A 27,325-nucleotide genomic window follows, 5' to 3' on the forward strand; every position below is an offset into this window, starting at 1 on the left:
TGTTTACGGAGGCTTATCACTCATTCTCTGACGTGAATTTACCCATCAGGCATCACTGCAGCATTCAACAGCATCAGGCAGCACTGCAGCATTAAACGGCACTGAGCCAAGCAGAGGAAAATGGAGGGACTATTTTAAGCCCAAAAAAGGCTATGCGATATTCTCATGATCAATTGGCTGTTAGATAAACCTAGTGTAAACCCTTCCTCTGTTTAGAGATCCTCCTGAGCGGCAACAATTCAGTTGAGCTCCCACTCCCCCCATGGCTTCCAGGCCCCCTTACAGTCTTGGGAAACCAGGACGTGGTGCTCAGAGCTGCTGTCTCTGAGTGGGTCAAAGGTCAGAGTGAACGCTGGTGCGCTGGCGTCTCTCACTCCCCAACTGCTTCGAAAGGGCATGGGTATATTCCTCCCCACCGTCTAGTCTCATGATGGCAGAAATATGCATTGGAATTTGTAAATGAACCAAACATGGGCTCTCATTACATTTCTGGCCATGTACTTCATGCTTATTATTATAAATTTTATGCTGTGGACTAATTTGGTACACTCACCATAAAAATCATTTTTTTTTTTAGGTTTATATAAAGTCAATTGTTCTTGAGTTGTTACGTCACTTCATTCACTGGTACGGAGAATGAATCAAAATGCCCTTTTTATTGCCCCTCATAAAGCGATCATGTCCCTACGCACTTAACGTTCAGGATTCAGCCTCCTCGTAGTCATTGTTTGTGACGATGAACTCCGAGCACAGTGGTTTATGGTGTGTTTATTTTGGCTCTCGTGTCCAGTTAGCTTTGCTTTGCCTCATTACCACCCCATCAAGGAGACACTATATAAACTCTGATGAAAGTGAAACAGTAGATCGGCCGTTGCGGCTGCAAAACACATATTTTCAGAGATAAAGACGTGCTTAAAATAAGATGACTTGGTCAGTAGTTACATCTGCTTTCGAGATCCTCTTTAAGAGCTGTAAAAAAGGACACGGCTTTTCTTTAAGCCAAGCAGTTTTTATACATTTCTGAACCATCACACATCCATTCGTAGGCTATACATTTTATATTTGACAAGCTTCCCATTTGCAAAGGTTTTGTCTGTTGAATTTATATATAAACATCCAAGTGGATTATTATAACACTTTGGGGAAAATAGGTCTTGTGACTTTTCATAACATCTGTTCACAGTTTATAAAAACACTTACCAAAACATTGCTGTTAAAATGGGTGGCATTTATAGTGTATTCCTTCAGAACTCTGTGTGATGTGGAGGCTGAATGTCTAGTTTATGTAGGAGTGTTTGTCCTCTCAATTGGTAAGCATGTCATCTCCTCCATGGAAATTGTCCATAGCAGACCACCAAATAGCCCAAGGTGGCATGGGAATACACATTGTATCCACTTGAGTGTTTCAAGACCGTCTGTCCTCATTCCTTATCTGTCTGGCAGCCTCTTTAAGGACAATCCAACCTGAGCGTTATAGGGTTCGTCTTTTATTGAAGGTAACTAACTACCTCGACGCACCTATTTGCTGTCTCGTTTTACTCCTAATGTTCAGCAATCTCTTTATAGAATCGGAGGGCCTCTTTCTCACCAAAGTGTTTGACAGAGATCGGTATCTCCTTTTGTTTCGCCCTTGAGAGCACACTGTTTTCTTTTAATAGCACTGAATCCACAGAAGTGATGCTCAAGGAAGGTGTCTTGTCACCTGAACCCCTGGACAACTCGAGCCTGGGCTGTCTTTTTCACATGACTTTCTGTTTCTAATTATTTCCTTTTGCACTACACATAACTGACATGCTCTTTGAGTTTGCAATCCTCATTCTCTGTAAGGAGCAGAGTGTCCAGTAGAACGCTAGCAGAAGACTCCATGGGTGCTTGCCGTCGCCTCGGCGGGCTTTGATAGCACACCGGCCCGATGCCGTTCTTCATCCCCCGCTTCATGAACAGCTTGGAGTTTTCCGCCACAGACGAATGGAAGGAGATCCGTGTCAGATTCCTGCAGCCATGCTGTTCCCTAGTTTGCCTGGCTGGCGTGTTAGTGGTGCTGCTGTAGTTACAGGTGATGTAGCGTGTGAAGGCCTGGCGGAAGGTCTTGTTGAAGAGGGTGTAGACCAGCGGATTGATGCCTGATGACACGTAGCCCACCCACACGAAGATCTCCATCAGACGGCCGATCACATGGACGTCGCAGCTGGCGCACAGCACAGAGGTGATGTTGGTGATGAAGAATGGGCACCACATGACCACAAAAAGAAGGAAGACGATGCCCAGCACCTTGGAGGCACGCTGCTCATTGGTCAGGTTCTGCATTGACTTCTTGCCCATGGTGGACATGCGACGGATGGGGATCTCGTCACCTATGATTGGGTTGGCGGGAGAAATTGATTTTCCTGGCAGTTTCTCAGTTGTGGGAGAAGCCACAGACTGCTCCCTCTGGAAGACTGAGGAGACGGTTGGGCGATTGAAGCGTTGGGTCACCTTTGACCTGAGCAGAAAGGCTTTCTTGCGCAGCACCTGGATGGTGAGCAGGTAGATGACCATCATGATAGTCAAAGGGATGAAAAAAGCTGTCATGGAGCCAAACATGATGAATTCTCGGAAGCTGTCTGGTTTCAGAAGGCAGGTGTGGTTGCTGTTAAAGGTGACATTGTTGGGAAGATGGTAGTTTCTCAGCCCCTTGATGGGAATGGGAATTGCGATACCTGTGAGAGAGAGAGAAGTTTGGTCAGTCAAATCATCAATCCGAACTTTGTTGTCTCTACACAGTGTTAGATGGGAAGACTAACAACTTTGTTTGTTTGGGATTAAATGTGTTATGGGAGTAGAGACAGGATCTTCTCACAGCCAGTGGACACTTTATGCTGCTTTTCTTTTTGCTTTTATTATAGCGCATGAAATCTTCACATCTGCTTTTCCTTTTGATGTTGCCAGAGTATAACTCTGTTTAAAGCTTCAGGCTTTCACGACTGAGTACAGCAGAGGTAGCGCAAAGGGTCATTCTGGGACTTCTGGAAGTTCTCATTCTTTGCTTAAAAATCAAATAAACAAATCATATATTACCAGCTATAATACAGTGACCGTGAGCACTACACCCTGGACGAAGAGACCCTTCTACTGTCGTGGCGTCTAAGTGCTGCTCGCGTAACTCTTAAGCAATCATCTGGTTTTGCTCACCGAAAGAAAGTCAATGTGTCGAACCTTAGCCATGAGGTGAAAACGAGAGAGCGTGCTGTTGTGAATGAGTCTGAACGCCCTATGAATTCTATTAACCTGCTAGTAAGCATGTCCGTTGGATGGTGTATACAATGTGTATCCTGTACATGTGACTAATAAAACTGGAATCTTGATTAATGCCAGGCTGAACTCTGTCGAGTTTCACACCAGTCGCCTAAATGCTTCAGCCAGAGGAACCGTCATGGCTAACGATGTTAACTAGAATAGGGGTGTTAAATTTAATTTCATACTGTGTGTGTGTATGTATATATAGATATAGATATAGATATATCTATCAATCAATGCAAACCAACTTATTTACCACGGGTTCACTGGCCAGTCATTAACAATACAGACTCTGTGGACAAGAATTAATAAGAAGCCCAACAATCAGGAAAATAAAACCAATGTTTGTCTCAAACTGTCTTATTGGACAGTGTCAAATGACCAATTTTGAGTATCGACTTATGATTGGGCCAAATATGGGAAACCATATTTTGTCTGACATTCCGTCGTATGAAACACGTTCTGTGTGAAGAGGATTCCAGTGGCTCAGCTGCTCCATCTCCCTCTTGTTTATGGACTAAGGGTATGGTCCTTAGCTTTATCCCTTACCCCTTATCCTCTTCAGTCCACATGTCCTTTTGTCTCGTAACCTAATTTTACTGAAAATACCAGAGGCTCTTTAGTGTTGCTTTACTATTCAGTTTTGTAAAATTGCAGATTCCGATCTGTTCTGCAGTGCACATTTATGCTTATTGTGAAGAGTCAAGTGGTTACAGGTCCAGGAGTCCTCAAATAAGGTCGTGGTTTGAATGCTTGGTTTGTCTTGAATGTTATTTTGGCTTAAACTTTTCTGAAAAACAAATCTGCGATCCATAGCGTTGTAGCAACATTGTAAAGCCGTTGTACTGCTCAAAGATACAATTGCAAAAATAACGCTGGCGAAGCCTTGTGTTTCACTACGCTCATCACAAGGGCAGTGACGTGAAATTAATTCCCTTCCTGGGGGCATACTCGATCATTTAAACCTCCTTTTTAATTTGATGCCGTTTTTGTGTAAATCTCCTCCGGCTCATTAACTGTTTACCCACAGGTCCCCTTGACTGCTAACACTATGATAACGTGTTAGTCGGGGTTAAGTTTAAGGGAGGTGCTGTATGCAAACCTTTTTATACAGCTTTTATTGCATCCTGCTTTTCTGAGGCATGTCACAGGCGCCCGGGGAATTGAACCGCAATGTCATAGCGTAAAGAAACGTGTTCAAACAACACTGGAGAATGCTCCTGATATCGACACAGGACGAAAAACAAACAAAAGAAACCGAGCAGCTTACCAATAGATATGAACCACACCACTGCTATCTTGGCCATGGCTTGGGCCCTGGACTTATACTGGCTGTGCTGAATGGGCTTCTTGATGGCGATGTAGCGGTCCAGTGAGATCGCACACAGGTGCATGATGGACGCTGTGGAGAACAGGACGTCCAGGAAGAGCCAGATTGGACAGAGAAACTCCGGAAGAGGCCACCCGGAATCTGAGAAATGGACATGATGGGAAGCATTGGATTATTAGCTGCTCTCGTAGGCCAATACAGAACCATTTGAAATGTAAACCATGCCTTTCTAGACAAATTCTCAAACTTCATTACTATGGTGCTAAATCTTTTTTATTTTATTTATTTTTTTACCCTGAGAAGAGCCTATTTGGCTTTTAGTTTAAGTCATTGTAAAAATCAACATAATAGCCATTCAAGTAATGTATTACCGTCTGCACTGAACAAAAATATAAGGCGTAACATGTGAAGTGTATGAGCTGAAATAGAAGAACCCAGAAATGTTCCATATGTGCAAAAAATCTTATTTCTCACAATTGTGCACAAATTTTATTATACCCATGTTAGTGAGCATTTCTCCAGTGATGTGAAGTACTTACCCCCCCCCCAAAAAAAACAACAACAACTACTTAATAAATAAATAAAGATGATAAATTATTATCTGTTTAACTTTTACTCCACTAAATTCCTAAAGATAATAATTTACTTTTACTCCAGAAGTACTTGTTACGTTTTGAATGCTTAGCCTTAGACCTAATTTTTCTGTCCTGCTAATTGGCATACGTATCAACAGAACCTCCCTGGTCATCCCTACTGCCTCTAAACTGGCAGACTCACTAGACGCATGCTTCGTCAGAGCGTGCCCCTGGCTATCTGTAAATAAATAACTCATGTGTCCATCTGCTTTGCTCAATATAAGGAATTTGAACTGATTTATACTTTTATTTTTTACTTTTGTTACTTAAGTGCATATATAAAACAAAATACTTTTAGACTTTTAATCAAGTAGTATTTTACTGGGTGGGTGACATCTTTTTAATAGAAAATTAATCATTACTTTTACTCAATTATGACAATTGGGTAAATTTTCCACCACTGCATTTCTCCTTTGCCAAGACAATCCATCCACCTTATAGGTGTGGAATATCAAGAAGCTGATTAAACAGCATGATCATTACACAGGTGCACCCTGGGCTGGGGACAAAAAGCCATTCAAATTTGCAGTTCTGTCACACAACACAATACCACAGATGTCTTAAGTTTTGAGGTAGTGTGCAATTGGCATGCTGACTGTAGGAATGTCCATCAGAGCTGTTGCCAGAGAATGTTAATTTCTCTACCGTAAGCCGCCTACGACGTCATTTTAGAGAATTTGGCAGTACGTCCAACCGTTCTCGCAACCGCAGACCACGTGTAACCACGCCAGCCCAGGATCTCCACATCCGGCTTCTTCACCTGCGAGATCGTCTAAGACCAGCGACCCGGACAACCGAGTATTTCTGTCTGTAATAAAGCCCTTTTGTGGTGAAAAACTCATTGTGATTGGCTGGCCCTGGCTCCCCCAGTGGGTGGGAAGGTGAGCAGTCGTGAAATCCATATGTTAGTGTTTAATTCATTTATTTAATTGAACTGATTTCCTTATATGAATTGTAACTCAGTGAAATCGTTGAAATTGTAGCATTTATAATGTCAAGGACTGCATGGGCTGTGTGTGTGTGTGTGTGTGTGTGTAGGAGATTTAATAGAGATTTGTCAAAGATGCCAAAATTAAAGGTGGAAATTTAGGATATTTTTCTAATAGGAAATGAAGTGTGAATATGTTGGACATTTATTCATGCCGTTTCTCTTAATTTGGTGGCCTATGACGCAGGTGTATTTGTTTTTAATTCCTGAGGAGCAATAGCCCATTTTTGAAAAAGGGACTAATTTCTGATTAGTCCCATTTTGTCAAGCAAACCTTTTGCATTCTAAACAGAACTTGTTTTGTGGACATCAGTGACGCCACCAGCATTGGGGAGATGCGCTTCAATAGCTAATGATTTAAAACCAGCTCTGATGTAAAGAATTCTGTTTATTTTAGTAAATAATTAATTTACTGCCGAGAAATACTTCTTATGACTCTTTGTATGGAGCTGAAAGCGCTATGTTCTTGATGTAGATGTATGGCGAGAAGGGGCCAGAACACGTGTTTGTTTATTTTGGGTCCTGGGCGTGAAATTGCCCCATAATTGTGTGTTGGAAAGGTTCTTGAATGATTTTCTTGTTAACCTGTTTTGCTGATGGCTTGTAATTTCATAATTCAAGCATTAGTGGATATGTTTATTTTTTTGTTAACAAGTATTACTTTTAATATTTGTATATACATATTAAACTATAAAATAAATACACATTTGATCACAATATTTTAGTGTCCTCCCTGTTCTAGATGTGCCCTATGAATGTAGTGGGCATTCATAATGTTGGGGGTCTACTGCACACCATTTCAGGGGCTTTGTTCGGCACCTCGTCTACTGCTCACCATTTCAGGGGCTTTGTTCGGCTCCACGTCTACTGCTCACCATTTCAGGGGCTTTGTTCGGCTCCACGTCTACTGCTCACCATTTCAGGGGCTTTGTTCGGCTCACCATTTCAGGGGCTTTCTACTGCTCACCATTTCAGGGGCTTTGTTCGGCTCCTCGTCTACTGCTCACCATTTCAGGGGCTTTGTTCGGCTCCTCGTCTACTGCTCACCATTCCAGGGGCTTTGTTCGGCTCCTCGTCTACTGCTCACCATTCCAGGGGCTTTGTTCGGCTCCTCGTCTACTGCTCACCATTCCAGGGGCTTTGTTCGGCTCCTCGTCTACTGCTCACCATTCCAGGGGCTTTTTGTTCGTCTACTGCTCACCTCCTCGTCTACTGCTCACCATTCCAGGGGCTTTGTTCGGCTCCTCGTCTACTGCTCACCATTTCAGGGGCTTTGTTCGGCTCCTCGTCTACTGCTCACCATTTCAGGGGCTTTGTTCGGCTCCTCGTCTACTGCTCACCATTCCAGGGGCTTTGTTCGGCTCCTCGTCTACTGCTCACCATTTCAGGGGCTTTGTTCGGCTCCTTCGGCTCCTCGTCTACTGCTCACCATTTCAGGGGCTTTGTTCGGCTCCTCGTCTACTGCTCACCATTCCAGGGGCTTTGTTCGGCTCCTCGTCTACTGCTCACCATTCCAGGGGCTTTGTTCGGCTCCGCACCACTTGCGCACCACTTTCTCCTTTTTTTCATTTAGATATATTTTCTGTGGAATATTTATACTTTGATAGGTAGGCTACTTTCTAAGAGTATATATTTTTTGTGGGACCTTTTTTTGTGGGCCCCTTCGATGGGAATAATACTCAACAAATTCTACATGTGAGGATTTTGTTTGCTTATACCAGATTTTAAAAATCTGTTTGCTGGTAAAGTTTCTGATATATAAGTGTTGCCAAGGCTACAGAGGTGTCCATCCAAGGCCACATTTTCTAAGACAAACGTGTGAGGTCATTGCAGTACACCAGCTTCAAGAGCGAGAAAGAGAATTCTATGAAAACCGAGCTACCAACCTCTAGGGTGAGGTCACCATTCCAGAGTTGTGGAAAAAGCCGAGTTGGACCTGTGGGTAAACAGTTAAACTACGCTGAGTTCGCTGTGTCTGAGTAGTATTATTGCCATTATGTAAATCATGATTATTGCTTATTTTTAGCAAATGGCCCCGTTCCAGCAAATACCGGGGTATAAACGATCTGACCTGAGTCATTGATGTTTGTCAGGCTCTGATTATACAAGACATGCCCACAGTTCTTAAGGGCCTCCATACTTTTATATTAGAATCTTTTTTTTTCTTCTGTAAGAAGAAAGTCGTCGCCCCCAACAGGCCATCAGGGAGAAGTACAAGGGCTCAACGTTTGGCAACGTGTCTATGCTAAGTCCTCCTGGGGATCTGCCTTTTTACTGAAGTTGCTGGGAAATGACTGACCACACGGCTCTTAGCTCCCTTAGTAGATGCCTACTGGAGAAGTTATTTGCATTGCTTTTAATCTTTTTAATGAATTTTGTCTTATTAACACTTTTTTTGTTCTCGCTAGCTATTTGTGTAGGTAGCTATCAAGTAAACGCAATGATATAGTAAATCTGGTAAAAGCTGATCTAGACATCACAATTGTTTTATAGTCTATGTATGATATATACAGTGCCTTCGGAAATTATTCATACCCCTTGACGTTGTCCACATTCTGTTACGTTACAGCGTTATACTAAAATTGATGAAGAGGAAAAAACTATCTACACACAATAGCCCAAAGGCAAAACCACAGGTTTTTAGAAATGTTTGCCAACTTATTAGAAATAAAACTGATATCACGTTTACATAAGTATTCAAACTCTTTCCTCAGTACTTTGTTGAAGCACCTTTTGGCAGCGACTACAGCATTGAGTCTTCTTGGGTATGATGCTACAAGCTTGGTACAACTGTATTTGGGGAGTTTAACAACAGCCCTTCTAGAGTTTTCTATTCTGCACCGATGTCCTTCAATGCAGCATTAATTCATACGTTGTATTTTTCTCGTTATAAAGCTCTCTGCCAGAGCACTAAATGGATCGCTTGGAGGTTTTGTTTACATTTTTAAATGAGGTATGTTTTTGACTTAATGACATTCCGGGGTTCTCAAAATGAATTATGGTGAAGTTTAGGTTAAGACAGCGCTGGTTGAAACGTAGATCTTTAAACCTAGGCCCTACCGTGTGTGTGTGTGGGGAGACTGGGTGAGTCTGGGGTCGAAGCTTGTCTTGCAAAAGAGTGACCTCTCCCTGAAACAATCTTAAGCTCATTAGTGAAGAAGGGTAAGAATGTTCTGTCGTCATCCTCTTATGGCCTGGTGGGCTATTTCGTGGAACCTTAATTCTACTCTTCACTCTGATTATAGAACAATGAACAAGTTTTCTGCACTGCCAGGTCTTATGCCACAGCCCAAATATATTGAGGTAAACATTTATCTGTCCGCCATGTAAACACTTCTAATGGTGCTTCCTCGTAAATATGGCGCTATGGTTAGTGCATCCCCTCCCCTCCCGAATCCTTCAAATAGCTTTTCTTAATTGTTCTCTCTCTCTCGTCACCCAAGCCTTAGTCAGCTGTATGTTTTTAGTTTAGCACTATAGTCAGTCTACAGTGCAGCCTTTAAACATTTGGAACCATGTCATTTTTCAAGGTGTTGACTGTAAAAGCCTTACATTCATCTGCTGGGCAGATGTGGAAGGGGCCCTCAGGACTTCTTTACAGCTCTTGGCTAGTGTGCAATTGCTTTCGATATGTCCTCCAGTAAAATGTTTAATTTTGGAAGAAGGTCTAATTATGATTGGGTTCACTAACTCATTAATATTGGATGTTTGAGGCGACTGATGTTTTCAACTCCGTTCACTCCAAAATAATCTTAGTTCATTAGATTCAGTAAGGACTACCCTACTGATGAACGATGAACTAAACTCTGAAACTAAAAAGAATCATGATTCTACAAGCCGCACGTTCACCATAAGGGAGGGCTTATTGGATCTGTAATCTGTGACTCAAACAATGTCCATTTTGTGATTGCTAGGCATACAAATACAATTATTTATTGATACCATCTGGTATGAGGTCTAGTTATTGTGAACGACTCTTGGCGGGAAGCAGTTGCTTGACTGCTGAGAGAGATTAGCACTATCGTTTAAGAACTGCAGCAATTTTTTATTTTTATTTTTCTGGATCAAGAAGTGACTTAGGTGGTGGGCGTGGCAACATTTTAAACACCCCAATTTGGTTGGTGTAGAGTTTTTAATTTTTTTTAAATTTAAGCCGATTTCCTGCAATTCTACACATTTCTGAGATTTTTTTTCCCGTTGCTGTTTTTAAAGCTAGTTTCCTGCCATGCTATGCGTTTTGCCATGGCTAACACTGCTAAGGCTCAACCTAACAATTTAATACTGCATTGTTTTCGGCCATTTCAATTTTCCCACACTGTCCATTTATCTTTTGTACATATTTTATCTGGTTTTAGTTAAGTTTACACTGAAAGCATTTTCCCATTTAATAAAATAAACCGATAGCTTGCTATCTTTTTTAATTAAATTTTTTTAACACAGCTTGGACCTGAAAATGCTGAGGTGGCCCTTCCAAGAATTATTATGGCAAAAAACATCCCTGTTGTCCATCGATAGCGGTCAATAATTAATTAATTGCATTAATTTGTGTATTTTTCTTCTCTATGCTGCAGCACAATCTAGAGTAGCGTGTATTAATGCCGCTCTTTTCATTTCGGCCAGCGGGGCAAACATACAACAAAATAAATGTTCAAGTTACTCGGTGGGGATTCAACTCTTTGGTCGGTAAAAGAGTCAACTGCACGTCACTAGTTTGAGGCTATAGCTACTCCCGGTTAGTCTGAAACTTCTCCAGCAGCCAGGGTTTGGGATGGAGAGGAGATCCACACAGGCAGACACAGAAGAAAGTGGATAAATGGTCAAACTGGAGTCGCTATTACTTTCTCTGTTTATTTTAAGCAAGTAGTTGTTGTGGTTTATTGGGAATTTAGAGAGTCTAGTGTTCAGTGGAGGTGATATATTAGTGGTGACAATACTGTAGCTACAACATCTTGTCTCTGTCCTCTGGTAAATTTCAGGTGGTATTTTGAAGTTTGCACTGATTCCCTCTCTTGCCGTTTGCCTGCACACACTGTTCTTAGAGCTGCAGGCCTTAACTGCTGAGTGGTTCTAAAGGGGCCCTCCTTGCTGTGTGCTCGGTCTCCAGCCAGTAGAGAAATGACAGCTGCCTCTGCACAAATGTACCTTGAGTCCATTCAGACATGGAACTCTGTGGAACTTACATGTGCGCACACGTACATACACAGCCCCCACCCCCACTGAACATGGGCTACTACTCCTCGGAAGCCTCTGGCTCTTATTTATGTGATCACATGGCCTTGACTTTGAACGTCATTAAGATGATCCTCTCCTTCCCCCTCCGTCCAGGCCTGATCCTCTCCTTCCCCTCCGTCCAGGCCTGATCCTCTCCTTCCCCTCCGTCTCGGCCTGATCCTCTCCTTCCCCTCCGTCCAGGCCTGATCCTCTCCTTCCCCTCCGTCCAGGCCTGATCCTCTCCTTCCCCTCCGTCCAGGCCTGATCCTCTCCTTCCCCTCCGTCTCGGCCTGATCCTCTCCTTCCCCTCCGTCTCGGCCTGATCCTCTCCTTCCCCTCCGTCTCGGCCTGATCCTCTCCTTCCCCTCCGTCTCGGCCTGATCCTCTCCTCCCCCTCCGTCTCGGCCTGATCCTCTCCTCCCCCTCCGTCTCGGCCTGATCCTCTCCTTCCCCTCCGTCTCGGCCTGATCCTCTCCTTCCCCCTCCGTCCAGGCCTGATCCTCTCCTTCCCCTCCGTCCAGGCCTGATCCTCTCCTTCCCCTCCGTCCAGGCCTGATCATCTCCTTCCCCTCCGTCCAGGCCTGATCCTCTCCTTCCCCTCCGTCCAGGCCTGATCCTCTCCTTCCCCTCCGTCCAGGCCTGATCCTCTCCTTCCCCTCCGTCCAGGCCTGATCCTCTCCTCCCCCTCCGTCCAGGCCTGATCCTCTCCTTCCCCTCCGTCTCGGCCTGATCCTCTCCTTCCCCTCCGTCCAGGCCTGATCCTCTCCTTCCCCTCCGTCCAGGCCTGATCCTCCGTCCAGGCCTGATCCTCTCCTTCCCCTCCGTCTCGGCCTGATCCTCTCCTTCCCCTCCGTCCAGGCCTGATCCTCCGTCCAGGCCTGATCCTCTCCTTCCCCTCCGTCTCGGCCTGATCCTCTCCTTCCCCTCCGTCTCGGCCTGATCCTCTCCTCCGTCTAGGCCTGATCCTCTCCTCCCCCTCCGTCTCGGCCTGATCCTCTCCTTCCCCTCCGTCCAGGCCTGATCCTCTCCTTCCCCTCCGTCCAGGCCTGATCCTCTCCTTCCCCTCCGTCCAGGCCTGATCCTCTCCTTCCCCTCCATCCAGGCCTGATCCTCTCCTCCCCCTCCGTCCAGGCCTGATCCTCTCCTTCCCCTCCGTCCAGGCCTGATCCTCTCCTTCCCCTCCGTCCAGGCCTGATCCTCTCCTTCCCCTCCGTCTCGGCCTGATCCTCTCCTCCCCCTCCGTCTCGGCCTGATCCTCTCCTCCCCCTCCGTCTCGGCCTGATCCTCTCCTCCCCCTCCGTCTCGGCCTGATCCTCTCCTCCCCCTCCGTCTCGGCCTGATCCTCTCCTCCCCCTCCGTCTCGGCCTGATCCTCTCCTCCCCCTCCGTCTCGGCCTGATCCTCTCCTCCCCCTCCGTCTCGGCCTGATCCTCTCCTTCCCCTCCGTCTCGGCCTGATCCTCTCCTCCCCCTCCGTCTAGGCCTGATGGGTGTCATTAAGGTCCGATGGAAGGATGGAGCCCCCCCCCCCCCCCCACTATACAGTTAGCCTCGTGCCCACTGTTTGCACGGCACATATGGTTCTTATACAAAGATGGTGCCTGTTTTCTGAAAGCATGACTTGAAATCAGATTCCTGCCAAGCACAGTCGAGGTGGGGTGTGTGTCACAGGGCCGTTTACTCCAACAGAATGAGTGAGGAGTAGTGGCTCGACTATAAATTCTGTGTCAGGAGAAAGAGGGGGGTTGTTTTAATTTTGCACTTTGAAACACAGCTGCATTTGTGGTGCGGCAGGTAGCCTAGTGGTTAGAGGGGGGAGGCAGGTAGCCTAGTGGTTAGTGTTGGGCCAGTAACTGAAAGGTTGCTGGATCGAATCCCCGGATTGACAAGGTAACAATCTGTCGTTCTGCCCCTGAACAAGGCAGTTAACCCACTGTTCCCCAGTAGGTTGTCATTATAAATAACAATTTGTTCTTGCCTAGTTAAATTGTAAAGCTACATCACTTAATGGAATCGAATGCAAATCTTTTCAGTTCGCTCTTATATTTTCCCTGGCGACCTAAGTGAGTGTGCGAGCCGAGGGAGAGGTTGGTTTGTGATTGGAAAGTCGTTTGTATAAGTATGTCACGCAGAAATTGGGTCATCGTGATCATTGCTACCTGATGTGAATGTGCCTCTACTGTGATTACACAGCTAAAGGAAGTACCTTGTTTATTGTCCACTATCTTGTGTTTTTGCCATCTGCTATTAATTTGTTTATACTGTGCTGGCGGAGATTCAGCAGCAGCTCTTGTGGGGCACGAACTCTGCTATTCTTGAATTATTATATTATGAATATGCATATGCTTATTTATTTTTTTTGCTCGGTTGTTCAGTTAACAAAAGAAGGCGGCAATTCTTGTCATCGAATGTTAGATCTGCTAGATTACAATGTTGTGTCTTACCTACTGAGGTGGATATCTGCTTTGCAATGCACATTTACAGGTGTTTCTCTGGTCTCAACTGACAGCAGCTTTAAAATAGCAGCTCCATGGGAACTGGGGTGACCCAAGTGTAATTTAGACCTGATCGATGGGAGCCAAGCTAAACACGAGTAAGAGGCCAGCCTTTGTGCTTGAATCAGCTGCTGTGTTGGGGCCAAAAAAATAATCATTCATTTTGATGTTGAGGCAATCATGGTGTTGCAGTTCTATGAACTGTTCACACTTATAGGATCAGTACCTTTTAGTATCAGCTGTGGTTGGGTTGTATACAGATGTTCATACCTAAATCCTATACCATCCTGGGGTATACAGTATTATCGTCAGTGCAAACTAGTGGGCAGGTATTTAAAAATGTACCAATTAAATACATTTTATGCTTTAAAAAAAAAATGCACGCGAACGTAAACCAACTGGGAAGACAGACCCCCCCCCCCCCCCCCACCCCCCCAAGCTCATGAAGTTGTACAATTAACTCTGAGGTTTTTCTGCACACAGAAAACAAATATCAAACAATAAGAATGTTGATCCAGGCGAGGATTGATTGTCTCTGCTGTAACCAAGAAACTTGATCTTGACATCTAGACACTTGGTTCGTAAACCAAATGCATAGCTGGAGCCCTGAGCTGGAGAGAATTTATTTGGCGCGTCTTTAGATATTTAGCTGGAAACCATTAGTAGGATCCTCACAAGTTTCCATGTGCTCTTTGAGCCAGTCATGGTGTTTTATGTTGAATGGCTTCTTAATTTCGCCTGTTGCATATTTCTTTTTATTAAGAACGCCATCTGCGTTATCTATTGACTCAAGTTGACCTTGTGAGGTGTAAATCATACCGTGTGTATTTAAAAGAAATACCCCAGTATACAGTATTCCGCCCAACCCTAGTATCAGCAGGGTCTTGAGTTACAATTGGTTGAATGAAGGTACCAATGAAGTGGTCCTTTCTGATGGCAAGGCAAGAGGTCAACCATGTTGAGGTGACTTACTGTAGAGCACAGTGATGAGGGCGATGGGCATCACCAGGAGTCCCACGAGCAGGTCGGCCACTGCCAGGGACATCAGGAAGTAGTTGGTGGCATTCTGCAGCTTCCTCTCCAGCGACACTGCCAGGATGACCAGGATGTTGCCCCCAATGGTGGGGATGATGACCATAATGATGAGCAATGCGGCCCAGCGTAGCTGAGCACCAGCCACCTCCCCGGACCCCGAACCGTTGACCGCCAGCGGGGGTGCCTCTGGCTGGGACATGCTGCTGTGGAGAGGACGGCTGGGTTGGGCGCGGGTCGGGGCTCTGCTCTGGCTGGTTCAGGGGGCTTGGTCAGCATGGTCACAGGGTCCCGCGAGCAGGGGCAGGTGGAGGGCAGCTTAGGTCCAGTACACAGGGCGGTGGCTCATACCCGGGTGCACCGTATAAACCAAAAGGCCCACTTCAACAATCAAAAAAGCCCAGCAGCTCCAAAACTTAACATGTCGCCTCAAAACGTGTTCAAGGCAGTAATCTAAGCACAGAATGTACCTCCACAGGAAAAAGGGGTGTTGGTTGTCTGACTCGTAATCCGGGCGCCGTTGTCTTCTGGTTTGTGTACGCTCTAGAACAGGCCAGTTTCTACTAAAAGTTTTAGAAGGAAACAAAAGTGACAATGTTAAACCCCTTGGACATTAGTTTTAGTGTGAAGGCCTCTAATGATGAGTGTCATTTATCATAACAAATGTCATGGGTTTTTCCTCCACAGTCATTAGTATTGTTTCTAGACCAAGGAAACGGCTATCGGCTAATCACTGCTTGCTTGCGCGCTTAACTCTGGCATGTTTTTCTACATGTTTTTTTGTGTGTGTGTAAAAAAAATAGTTTTTTTTATCAACTGCGTATATGGTCGTTCTGGGTCTCTTTGTGTAGTGGTTTGAACATTTTATTGTCAAACAAAATTGTTAACACCTAAGGTTAAACGATTGCATGTCATAAAAACATTGCTAGAATTATTTCTTGAACTAATGTTAAATTATGCATGGTTCAGTTTTGAACATACAATTTAATAAAGCTTTTGCATTTCACTTTTGAAAGTAATTTTATTTGTAAAAAATAATTTCCTTAATTTTCCCCTATTGGTTTGTAGTGTAAATAGTTACTCGTTACACATCTAGCTTATTCACTGCATATCATAGTGGTTTAAGTCTGTGGCACTAGGGTAATTATGACCCCCCCCCCTCCATTTTTATAGAACAATGTTATGCAAACGCAAGCATATTTGGTCATTATTTAATTGACAATATTACACTCAATATTGTCACAATCTCTAAATCGCTTATACGTGTTATTTCCATGCCATCATTAATTATAACTCATACATTTTTTTTATCTTCCTGTTAAAGTTAACTGTCTGACATTAAAATCAAGCACAGCTCAGAAGTTCTCAGACCTTTTGATCAAAAACATTAACCATTTCCTGTAGATTTGACTGATTTTTATTTTAGAATGATTAACAAATAGTTTGTCTTTCTTACCTTCATCAAAGGCAACAGCCCTTGTGTTCTCCTTTTTGGTTTGTCCTGTACATTTGTATCGCCTTCTGAGCTGCTATAATCCACTTTTTTTCCCACTCGTGCAAAACCAGTGCTGTTCATCACGAAACAACTCGATCCTCAAACTCCTTCAATGACTGCTTTTTTTTTCTTGTCCCCGATCATGTTTTTATAACTTAGAACTCCTCCAAAATCTAAAAATGTCACAGGCAGCCCTCCCCTTGTGAAAATATTTGCCTAATATTATCTCACTTTGGTGCATTCCATCCGTAGGAAATTCCTTTGTCCTGCTTGTTGGATGAGCCCCCGGTTTTGATTCGCGTCATCTACCGCGATCACAGGTTGAAAACTTTCATATGTCCTGTCTCCCCCCTTCTCGCACTCTGTCTCTCACTCCCCCATACTGCTTCTCCACCCCCCCCACTCCCTCCTATCTCGCTCTCTTTTACCACCTCACTTATCCATGAGTCAGGCTAGGGAGAAGACAGATGAATGTCTCAGAGCTGGCCGAATGCCGATGTTTCTGGGAGGCAATTTCCTTCAACACAGCCGACTTACTGTTTATGTTTGTCTCTTTCTGTTCTCTCCTCCAGTAGGGGCTGGGGATGGTGGTTGGAGGAGGAGAGAGTTTTTAGTTGTGTAGGTTAAATGTTGCTTCACGTGTCCTGTTGAAACAGCATTATCACTTTTTTTTATTTTTTAGATAAAAACTAAAACCGCATTTTCCAGGTGATGGTTATATAAGAAATTGCAGAGCCAAGTTTTTTTTTGTCTCCCTTTCCGTGCTTGTACAGGGGGTTATGTTTGACATCTCAAATCTCTCTTTTCTTGACAGCCTAACCACCCCCGGCCAAGTCGGAGCAATTGTCTTTTGATTAGAACAAAAGCCAAAGGTCACCCCCCTCCTCGCCTGATTCCCATGTGAATCACTTGGATGCTCCTGATCCTCTGATGTTAGGAGTTGCCCAGGGACTTCCTGCTAGCGCCTCACAAACATCTGTTTTCTACCTTTCTGCATTAACACTGCGGATGCTAATTGAAAAATGATTTAAATACAATTTGATTGAACATTCCGCTGACTTAGATTTTACGACAATGGCATGTCCCATTCTTCGTATCTTCTAGCTAGACAGGACAGCAATGGGCATGATTTCACTCATGTTTAAGTCTGTAGTCATTTCTAATTGGAGTGGGATTCATGGAGTACAGAGAAGTTCTGCAAAATGTTCTTATGTCTCTGTATGGAAAGAAACACTGCTTTTCATGACTAATTTGGATCGAGTGGAATGACTAAGTGAATCATATTGACTTTTTGGCAGTGTATGTATGAACTGGTATTGGTTTGATTAGCCTTAGTGTTTCCCTACGTGTGCCACTGTGCTGGGCATCTCTGGCGGCTGAGTGGAAGGGACATGATGGATTGAGCTGGTGCTACTGTGCTTTTTAATTATTATTATTTTTAAATTCAGCGTCGGACACCATCAGGTGCACACGCACATAGCCTATGTAGGTAGGGGTTGCGTTAAATACGGAATACTTTTTTTTTTTTTTTGTAGAATTGACTAGGTGTTTTTATTTTTTAACTTTTATTTAACTAGGCAAGTCAAATTCTTATTTACAATGACGGCCTAGGAACAGTGGGTTAACTGCCTTGTTCAGAGGCAGATTTTTTTATTTTTTTATTTTACCTTGTCAATTTGGGGATTCGATCCACCAACCTTTCGGTAACTGGCCCATCGCTCTAACCACTAGGCTACCTGCTGCCTCTCGGAGCAGTGTTTATTAACTCCAAATTTTATCGAATCAAAGTTTATTGGTTGTGTACACCGATTTGGAGATATTGCATGTGCAGTCAATGCTTGTGTTTTGTAGCTAGTTTGCTGTTGCTAGCTAATTTGTCCTGGGAGATGAACATTGGTTTGTTATTTTACCTGAAATGCAGATGGTCCTTTTTTTCTTTGTTCTTTTTTTTTTTTGCTGGATCTTTGTAGAAGTTTTTTGTAGTTATACATTTACCGACACCAACTGGACTGAAGTGTGGATCTCGTTCATCTTTGAATCACCCACGAGGGTATATGCTCGTAAAGCCAATGAGGGGATGGGGAAAGGGCGGGACTTGACGCAGTGCGTCAAGCGTATAAAATAGAACCAAGAAATGATTGAATGACATGTACACATTTATTTAGCAAAACGGACAGTTTGGTCGGTATGTAAGAGGCTTAATGTAGTGTCTGATTACAGCTAGCGACTCTACTTGGATTACATTTTAAAGATGCACTATATCGAAATCGCTCCGCCATTGGCTGGTTGCTAAAATTCTAATACTTGGCTTAATTTCAGTTTGTGACAAAACCAGCAAGGATAGTGCAGAGAATCATTGTACCATCAAACCGCAGTGAAATATTTTCCATAACCAAAAATATAGTATTTTCAGCTGTTGGAAGCTGGTGTACAAAAGTGAAAGACGTAAAAACTCAACTTTTAAAAATGGGAATCATAGAAAAGTGCATGTAGAACTGACCTACCACTACTTAGACTTCCTTTCAATGAGAATGGCATATCTCTAACACATTTCTATGAGAAATGTGCAGTTGGTTTGACACTACTAGTTTAAATTGGTTTTAAAATGAAGACGGCCTGTTCTTGGTTTGAAGGACTCTGGTTTGAGCAGTAGCACAACCGTAATAACGTGTTCAACGTGTTCGGTGTCCGGCAAAAGGGATCCATATTCCTCTGAGCTTTCTTAAGCCGCTTGATAATTATCACGTCCTCCTGGCCTCTTCACGCCATCAAACCGATGAGGTTTTCTCTGAGAAACAGAAAGGACCTCTTCGATTGCAGGGACGCGTCATATTTTCTTGTTTAGCTGCGCTATTTTGATTGAGTTAGTGGCATGAGAGTCATGGAGAGGGATTTGCACTGTTGACGATTATGCTTGTTTTTTTGGACAAGGCTGAGGGGTCTGGTTTTTATTATTATAGAGGATTGGTTTACCGCCTATCGTTTTTCGGGTGAATGACGATTGAAACCTAACTGACAGACTCTCAATGACCATTACGGAGAACGGAACCTTTCTGGGAAATCTGAAGGCATATGGTAATATCCTCATCTGTTTCACTGTCCGTGCCATGGCAGTGTTGGTCTTATCCAACTGCCTTTTTACAGCATAGCAGGCTGGATAACACGCTCAATATAATGCTGCTGACCTCATCCCATAGTGGCTGTTTGCCTCTGTCTCGACAGATTCCCTAATTCAAGACATTACCATGGGCTATGCTGTAATATATTTCCAGTGTTGATAATGTAGCACACATTGTAGTGATTTGAGTAAGAAGTGAATGTGAAGTCACCACTACTTCTGATGAAATCCCTCTTTCTCAGGCAGTATTGTTCCTGACCAGTTGTAATTGCGTTCCCTTTTTTTTGGTGACCAAATATGAGTAATAAATGTTTAATTTAGCTGACCGGTTTGGCAGGAATTTTCACTGAAAGACACACTGGAACACATTGCACAGGCTACAACAGGCGACTCATTTGCATTGCAGTAACACATTCTCATTTACAGCAACGACCTGGGGAATAGTTACGAATGAGCCAATTGGAAGCTGAGGATGATTAGGTGGATGGAACAAAGCCAGTATTACTTCCTCAAAATAGTCAGAATTAATCTAAGATACCTAAAGAAATCTGTAATTAATTAGGATTTTCTTTTTGACGAGGATGTTTTAGTCGCTAAATTTTTACATCTAGCTAAGGCCGCGGTTCCCAAACTAGGGGTCGTATGAAAATGGGGTTGCGGGAGAATTTCCAAAATAACAAACGTTTTTATATATCATCGTTGTATCTTAAAATCATTGTAATGTGGTTCATCTTAAAAATCTAAATGAGAAGTATTGAAATCTAAAAGATAAATTCAATCGGTTCCCTTAGATCGTGGGCAAAGGCCGTGACTGTGGCTCTTGAATCGGAATGATTCAAGTGCGGCCTTTCGAACTGTCATGTGACCGAGCTCTGCAGACAAAGCATTCACAGGTGTATTCCTGACTCGAAGGGAATAAATACCCTGCAGTCTCACTTAGACCATTAAAACTCAGTGCCCTTCGGCAGCTCACATCTGTGTGACGCTGGATTCATCACTGCTCTCGTCTGCATTAAAACCAAATATCGATTTAGGTGGGATGTGACCGCAAGAGGTGAGATGCACGCTGTTGACCCCATGCCCCCTTTGCTTTGAGAAGCTCTGACATGCATCAAACACACCCATCTCATCAGTGGTGGTGAGATGAGACGTTGTCAGACTCATTTGCAATTGACTGTCATAGCCCCACAATAAAAGTATGTATCGTGAGTTAAGACAATCAGAAATACTGTTAGAATGTTTTGTAATTGACTGCCATAGCCCTGGGGAAAATATATATATTATATGTATGTATATATTTATATTTATATATATAAGAATTTTCACATCAAAATGGGTTTGTGGATGACAAAAGTTTGGGAACCCCTGAGCTGAGGTGTTTGATGCAGTGTTTCTCTCAAGTAAAACCAAAGACACATCCTCTGGGTAGGTCTGTCTCACTGTATTCTGCAGTAGGATTGGAAAGAGCTCAGTCACCGACGCTGTGTATCCTGTGTTAGTGAACAACCCTAAATCATGACGAACTCACTTACAAAACTCTGTTTTGGACCAGACTGACTTTATGACCAAAATTATCCTCTTTATACTTTGTAGTCAATTTTGATAGTAGAATAAATGTTTCTGATTTAATATCGATGCCACATGGGCTGTTTTCTATCAGATGGTACGTTGTTTATTGACTTCAGTTGCCTTTAAAGAACCTACATTTCTTGTCCCAGAGCCACTTGCTCTCCGTTCCCACTTTACTCTTAGAATAGAGCCCATTTAAATTCACTTTAAATCTCAAGCGCCTAATGGCAAATGGCCCTTACCCTAACGGCACTTTGAGCCTTAAGTAAAGATGAGGTTAGGGTCCAAAATCTACATCCCACCCTGCTCTTACCTCTATTTTCTCACCCCATACTCCTGCTAGGGTGCTATTGGGGTGGGGTTTAACTATAATTACGTTGTGTAAATTGTTTAAAGAAACCATCTTGACACAGCTGCAGACCTGGGTGGGTTTGTATAAGGTCTTGGTTCGAAATGAACATGTGAGGAGTTTCCTCACAATGAGACGGTTGGACCTGTGGAAACCAGGGAAGTGTGATGAGGGAAGAAACCCTGGCATTTACATGTAAAACACGATGGTCGAAGGTAGTGGATTGGGAGGGTTAGACCAAAATACTCACTTCCACTGGCAGTGTTTAGACTTGAGGTAACATTCTGCCAAATTACACCGCAAGTTGCCTTGGGGCACAGTTTTTTTCTGCCAACGTCCCATCACCTAAATGGTGTTCTTGATCATAATTTTTTGGATGTAAAAATCATTATTAACAGTGCCTGTTGGATGGGCGTTATGTTTGAGCGTGCCTGTTCTTTTTGTAAGTCTAAAAATGATTTTTTACAAATGTAGTAGGCTAGTTAATAGGACAGAGTCTCCACTGCTGTATGTTTTAATTGTCTTGGCTCAGTTTTCACTTCAGTCAGCAAAGGAATAACTATTTATGATAAGCAAGAGATGATAAAAAAAAATGTTGCTCTAGACCTGTGCCATTATACTTCAAGTCAAAGATTTCAATCTTGCAAAATGGTTAAGCACAAGGTTTTTCTCTTCATACAGCAGCAGCCTCGGATACATCAAGGCTTGCGGAGGTGTCAGACCTATAAATCACTGCCCCTTTTCACACACCGTACACGTCCCCCCTCCCTCCATCACCGGTTCTGTAGCTGCAATCCCTTTGTTGTGCTGTAGCTTTGAGCCACCTGTCACCTGAACATTTATTATGTAATGATATTAAAACCTTGGACCAGGTCCAATTGGATTCATTCCTATGACCCGCAATGTTGACACAACCCCAGTCTTCAAAAATGGTCAAAAAAGTTAATAATGATTTATATTAGTGTTAGATGTTGTATTAACCATGTTTACATTGTATCTGTACAAGAGGCAAGACTGCAGACCCTAACATTGAGCGTAAATGAATTACCTATTGACTGTATGTTTGTTTGTGTAACTCTGTTGTTTTTGTCGCACTGCTTTGCTTTATCTTGGCCAGGCCGCAGTTGTAAATATGAACTTGTTCTCAACTGGCCTACCTGGTTAAATAAATAAAAGATAACCGTCTCTGTCTCTGTCTCTATAGGACCCCAGAGCAATGCCCCAGTGTGGTGTCTCTCCTGTCAGAGAGCTACAACCCCCATGTGCGCTGCGGAGCCGCCATGGCCTTGGGCATCTGCTGTGCCGGGACAGGCAACAAGGTAAGTGCCCCTCTTTTTTTCCTTATCCCACCCTACCGTGCATCCCGTCCTCACTTCTCTGTGAACAAGCTGCCAACTTCATTGTCCAGTCCAAAATAAACCCTTCTTAATGCAGCCTCGTGATTCTGAGATAAGCATAAGGGTCTATTGCCAAAAAGGCAATATTGGGAAAGCTCCTTCTAGCCAGCTCCTCCCGGCTCCGAGCCTGCCCCGACGGCTCCGAGCCAGCCCCGACGGCTCCGAGCCAGCCCCGACGGCTCCGAGCCAGCCCCGACGGCTCCGAGCCTGCCCCGACGGCTCCGAGCCTGCCCCGACGGCTCCGAGCCTGCCGCGCCATGCGTGTAGCAAAACAAACAGATACCACTGTTTCCTAGGAAACTGCCCCCCGGAGGAATGTTTAGCAGCTGTTAGTGTCTATCAGACTGAATAAAGTGACAGGTCTTTGCTAGAGGGCCATGATCCCTCCTGGCACACAGCGAGAATCACAGCTAGGATAGGATCTAGCCTGGCTCCTATGTGGAGACTGGGCTTAGAGGGGCTTCAATCTGAACCAACCCTGTTGAAGCATTCAACATACATACACATACACATATTTAGCAGATGTTATTGTGGGTTTGGTGAAAATGCTTGTGCACTTGGTTTTCACAGTGCGAGCCGAGAACGTGCCTGTTTGACCAATGGCTAGAGTCTTTATTTGGAATGCTTGTCAAAGACATGCTTCACCAATGTTGATACCCTGGAAGGATGACGCCTGCCTATTCCTGCTGACCTCTGTTGGGTCATATAAGGAAGACTTATATCTGGCCCACACACACTATGCGGTGATGGCAATTTTCCTTTTTCCTCATCGCCATTTTGGTTCTTTGTAGTCCCTTGTCTGTCACCGATACTGATGTCCTATGCTGAGCACAGGGCTTCATCTGAAGTGAAAGGCCTTCAGTAGGGTTAACTACTAGTCCACGCTGCTAAAACAACGGCAAATTATATCCTGAACCACAAAATATAAACGCAACATGCAACATGAGTTTACGGAGTTACTATTCACACAGTATAAGGTCAATCAGTCAATTGAAATACATTCATTCATCTGTTGATTTCAAATGTTGGTCACGGATTCTTTTTATTTTTAGTGGCATGGATCAGAAAACCAGTCAGTATCTGGTGTGACCACCATTTGCCTCATGCGGCACGACACACCTCCTTCTCATAGAGTTGATCAGGCTGTTGATCGTGGCCTAAGGAATGCTGTCCCACTTCTATTCAATCTCTGTGCGAAGTTGCTGGACATTGGCGGGAGCTGAAACACGTTGTCTTACACGTCGATCCAGAGTGTAATAAATGAAATACAATGCCTGAAATGCATTTTGATATATTGTGCAGTTTGGTTTTTGTTTGGTTGGCATATTGCCACTGAGCTGTACCCTGTCTGCCAGACAAGGACATTGTGGTCAGGTATAGAGGCGGGGAGAAGACGCTGCTGCCAGGCCCAGAACTGCTTAATGATGTGGACTGGTCACTCTCAGGTGCCCGAAGCCCAAACAGTCACAGCTCATTTCACTCAGGCCTTGGTGCCCAGAGGGGAGAACGTTCTAGGCCTACACTGGACTGTGCCAGACCAGGACTCCAGTCTTCACACAGCCAGTCCTCCAGTACGTTTAGTTCCGTCCTTTGGTGAGTGGAATGGTGTTGTGGCTGGAGAAGTGGGTCAGCAAGCTATTACATATGGAGCTAATACACTCTGTCATCATTTATACATCCTGGGGGTTTGGATATTTTTTTTATTGCCCTGTAATTTCGGGTTCTTGCTGACTGGTATTGGGTACAAACATGTTGAGGGAAGCGAATTGGATTGGAACCTATTTCACTCTCCCTATCCGTCAATACAAAGGTGTGCGTCGTCATGAAAATTTATGCGACGTGCAATTTTTGGGGTTTTGACGAATTGGGTAGAAAATGCACTCTGCGTGAGAAGCCACTTTTTAAAAATTTATTTACCAGCCTCGTGTAAACATTCACATGATTTCATTCTTCTGAGTGACTATGCAGTCCTTTTCATGTTTGACATTAGATATTCTATACATTTCAAATAGGCAAGTAAATAGCAGCCGTTTTTGTTTGACTCAATCAATATATTTAAACCTCTTGACAGTGTAGAACTTTCATCAAGCCCGAACGAGTGATGTCACCCTTCAGTACTACTGAGGCCCCTGTATGCCATGTTCTGTATCAGCCAGCTCTGCTGATTGAACTTAACATTAAATACTCTCAATTGAAACCTCAACCCACTACGGTAGCGGTTGTTGGACCTGGGGCTTTCCCACCCGAACACGATATGCATAAATGATTGTTTAAAAAATATAGAGACCTGTTCCAAACGGACCCGAGGACAACTAGGCTGGTTCCGTATAGACCTGGTTGGATCCAGACTCAATCCAAGGTGAGGGAAGCAGTAGACAAGTGCATTTGTAAGCTACTTTATTAACCAGAGCTGATGAAGCACGAGAGGGAAACTCTAGCAGGCGGAGCAATGGCCTTGCGGTGTGTTTACTGTGGGCACGGGGAGGGAGATTCAGAGAGACGTCAATCCACGCTAAAAAAACAGAAGAAAATATCAAGCATACCAAGCCGACTCGTTTCTAGCTTGTCATAGCTAGATTATTTATCATAAAATATGATTACGTTAATACCCGTCTTGACTGTATCAAGCTGATTTTAGAAGCAAGTTAGCTAAGCTAGCTAGCTAGGCTAATTGAAGACTGCATACGCTTCCTCCTTGTCCTACAGTTACAAATAACAACTCCATTCAGATTATTAACTAGCAACCTACCTGTTGGCTCTAGTAGCAACCTACCAGTTGGCTCTTGGTTGTTGTAGCCTGTCTTTCTCATTACGTTTTTTTTTATTCCATAGTTTTAATTCCGTTTTACGCGGATTATTTTGTAGTTGTATTTATTATAGATCCCCATTAGTTCCTGCCGAGGCAGCAGCTACTCTTCCTGGGGTTTATTATGGATCCCCATTAGTTCCTGCCGAGGCAGCAGCTACTCTTCCTGGGGATTTATTATGGATCCCCATTAGTTCCTGCCGAGGCAGCAGCTACTCTTCCTGGGGGTTTATTATGGATCCCCATTAGTTCCTGCCGAGGCAGCAGCTACTCTTCCTGGGGGTTTATTATGGGTCCCCATTAGTTCCTGCCGAGGCAGCAGCTACTCTTCCTGGGGTTTATTATGGATCCCTATTAGTTCCTGCCAAGGCAGCAGCTACTCTTCCTGGGGTTTATTATGGATCCCTATTAGTTCCTGCCAAGGCAGCAGCTACTCTTCCTGGGGTCCGGCAGAATTAAGGCAGTTATACAATTTTAAAAACGTTACAATACGTTAATTACAGAATTCACAACACACTGTGTGCCCTCAGGCCAATACTCCACTACCACATATCTACAACACAAAATCCATGTGCATGTCTGTGTATAGTGCGTATGTTTTAATGTGTGTATGCATGTGTCTGTGCCTGAGTCATAGCTCTACGTAGTGCTGTGTGCCTCCCATAGTCTGTTCTGGATTTGGGGACTGTGAAGAGACCTCTGGTGGCATGTCTTGTGGGGTATGCATGGGTGTCCGAGCTGTGTGCTAGTATATTAAACAGACAGCTCTGGATCTTCAGCTTGTCAACACTTATTATAAAAACAAGTAATGAGGAAGTCAATCTCTCTTCCACTTTGAGCCATGCGAGATTTACATGCGTGTCATTAATGTTAGTTCTCCGTGTACTTTTAAGGGCCAGCCGTGCTGCGCTGTTCTGAGCCAACTGCAATTTTCCCAAGGCCCCCTTTTGTGGCACATGACTGAACAGTAGTCCAGGTGCAACAACCAGGGCCTGTAGGACCTGCCTTGTTGATAGTGTTGTTAAGAAGGCAGAGCATCGCTTTATTATGGACAGACTTCTCCCCAATTTCCACATTATTCATGAGATAATCTCCTAACTTGCTTTGCCACACGGAGGCCCTATGACTGTTCAGCCGCATGGACGACTTGTGATTGGCCGACAACAACAAGCTATCTACACACGCCATTCTGCATCGGCTATTCTCGTTGAGCAGTGGCGACGCGCTGTTACTTTAAAAAATCGAATTGTGAATTTATTAGTAATTTTATTTACCGCCTTTTTCTCCCCAATTTTGTGATATCGAATTGCAATCCAATTACAATCTTGTCTCAACGCTGCAACTCCCCAATGGGAAGGGGGGGGGGGGGTAACACCCGCCCACTTAACCTGTAAGCCAGCTGCACCAATGTCGGAGGAAACACTGTTTAACTGACGACCGAGGTCAGCCTGCAGGCGTCCATACCGCCACAAGGAGTCGCTATAGCGCCATGAGCCAAGGAAAGCCTCCCCTAACCTGGACGACGCTGGGCCAATTGTGCGCCGCCCTATGAGACTCCCGGTCACGGCTGCTTGTGACACAGCCTGGGATCGAACACGGGTTTGTAGTGACGCCTCAAGCACTGGG

At 44.1% G+C, this 27,325-nt stretch overlaps 2 protein-coding genes across 2 annotated transcripts in view; one reads left to right on the top strand and one right to left on the bottom strand.

The window, feature by feature from the left end:
• Window positions 1-27,325, top strand: part of LOC135525065 (26S proteasome non-ATPase regulatory subunit 1) — a 52,130-nt gene that overhangs the window by 15,596 nt on the left and 9,209 nt on the right. Inside the window, exon 17 of the mRNA XM_064952824.1 lies at window positions 22,701-22,815. Coding sequence (XP_064808896.1) covers window positions 22,701-22,815 — 115 coding nt within the window. The remainder of the gene's footprint in view (window positions 1-22,700; window positions 22,816-27,325) is intronic.
• htr2b (5-hydroxytryptamine (serotonin) receptor 2B, G protein-coupled) lies at window positions 801-16,821 on the bottom strand. The gene is made up of 4 exons (XM_064952568.1): window positions 16,422-16,821; window positions 14,906-15,528; window positions 4,547-4,747; window positions 801-2,699 (listed from the first exon to the last, which is right to left on the bottom strand). The coding sequence occupies exons 2-4, from the start codon at window positions 15,165-15,167 to the stop codon at window positions 1,777-1,779; spliced, it is 1,386 nt and encodes a 461-aa protein (XP_064808640.1). The 5' UTR covers window positions 15,168-15,528; window positions 16,422-16,821; the 3' UTR covers window positions 801-1,776.

This window comes from Oncorhynchus masou, chromosome 31 (genome assembly GCF_036934945.1).
Source record: "Oncorhynchus masou masou isolate Uvic2021 chromosome 31, UVic_Omas_1.1, whole genome shotgun sequence".
NCBI lineage: Eukaryota > Metazoa > Chordata > Actinopteri > Salmoniformes > Salmonidae > Oncorhynchus > Oncorhynchus masou.

Coding starts and splice junctions, on each gene's coding strand:
- htr2b (XM_064952568.1), bottom strand. CDS start 15,167: ATGTCCCAGCCAGAGGCACCCCCGCTGGCGGTCAACGGTTCGGGGTCC. Junction 4,748..14,905: donor CCTCATCACTGTGCTCTACA/GTAAGTCACCTC, acceptor TCCATTTCTCAG/ATTCCGGGTGGCCTCTTCCG. Junction 2,700..4,546: donor GGTGTGGTTCATATCTATTG/GTAAGCTGCTCG, acceptor TCTCTCTCACAG/GTATCGCAATTCCCATTCCC.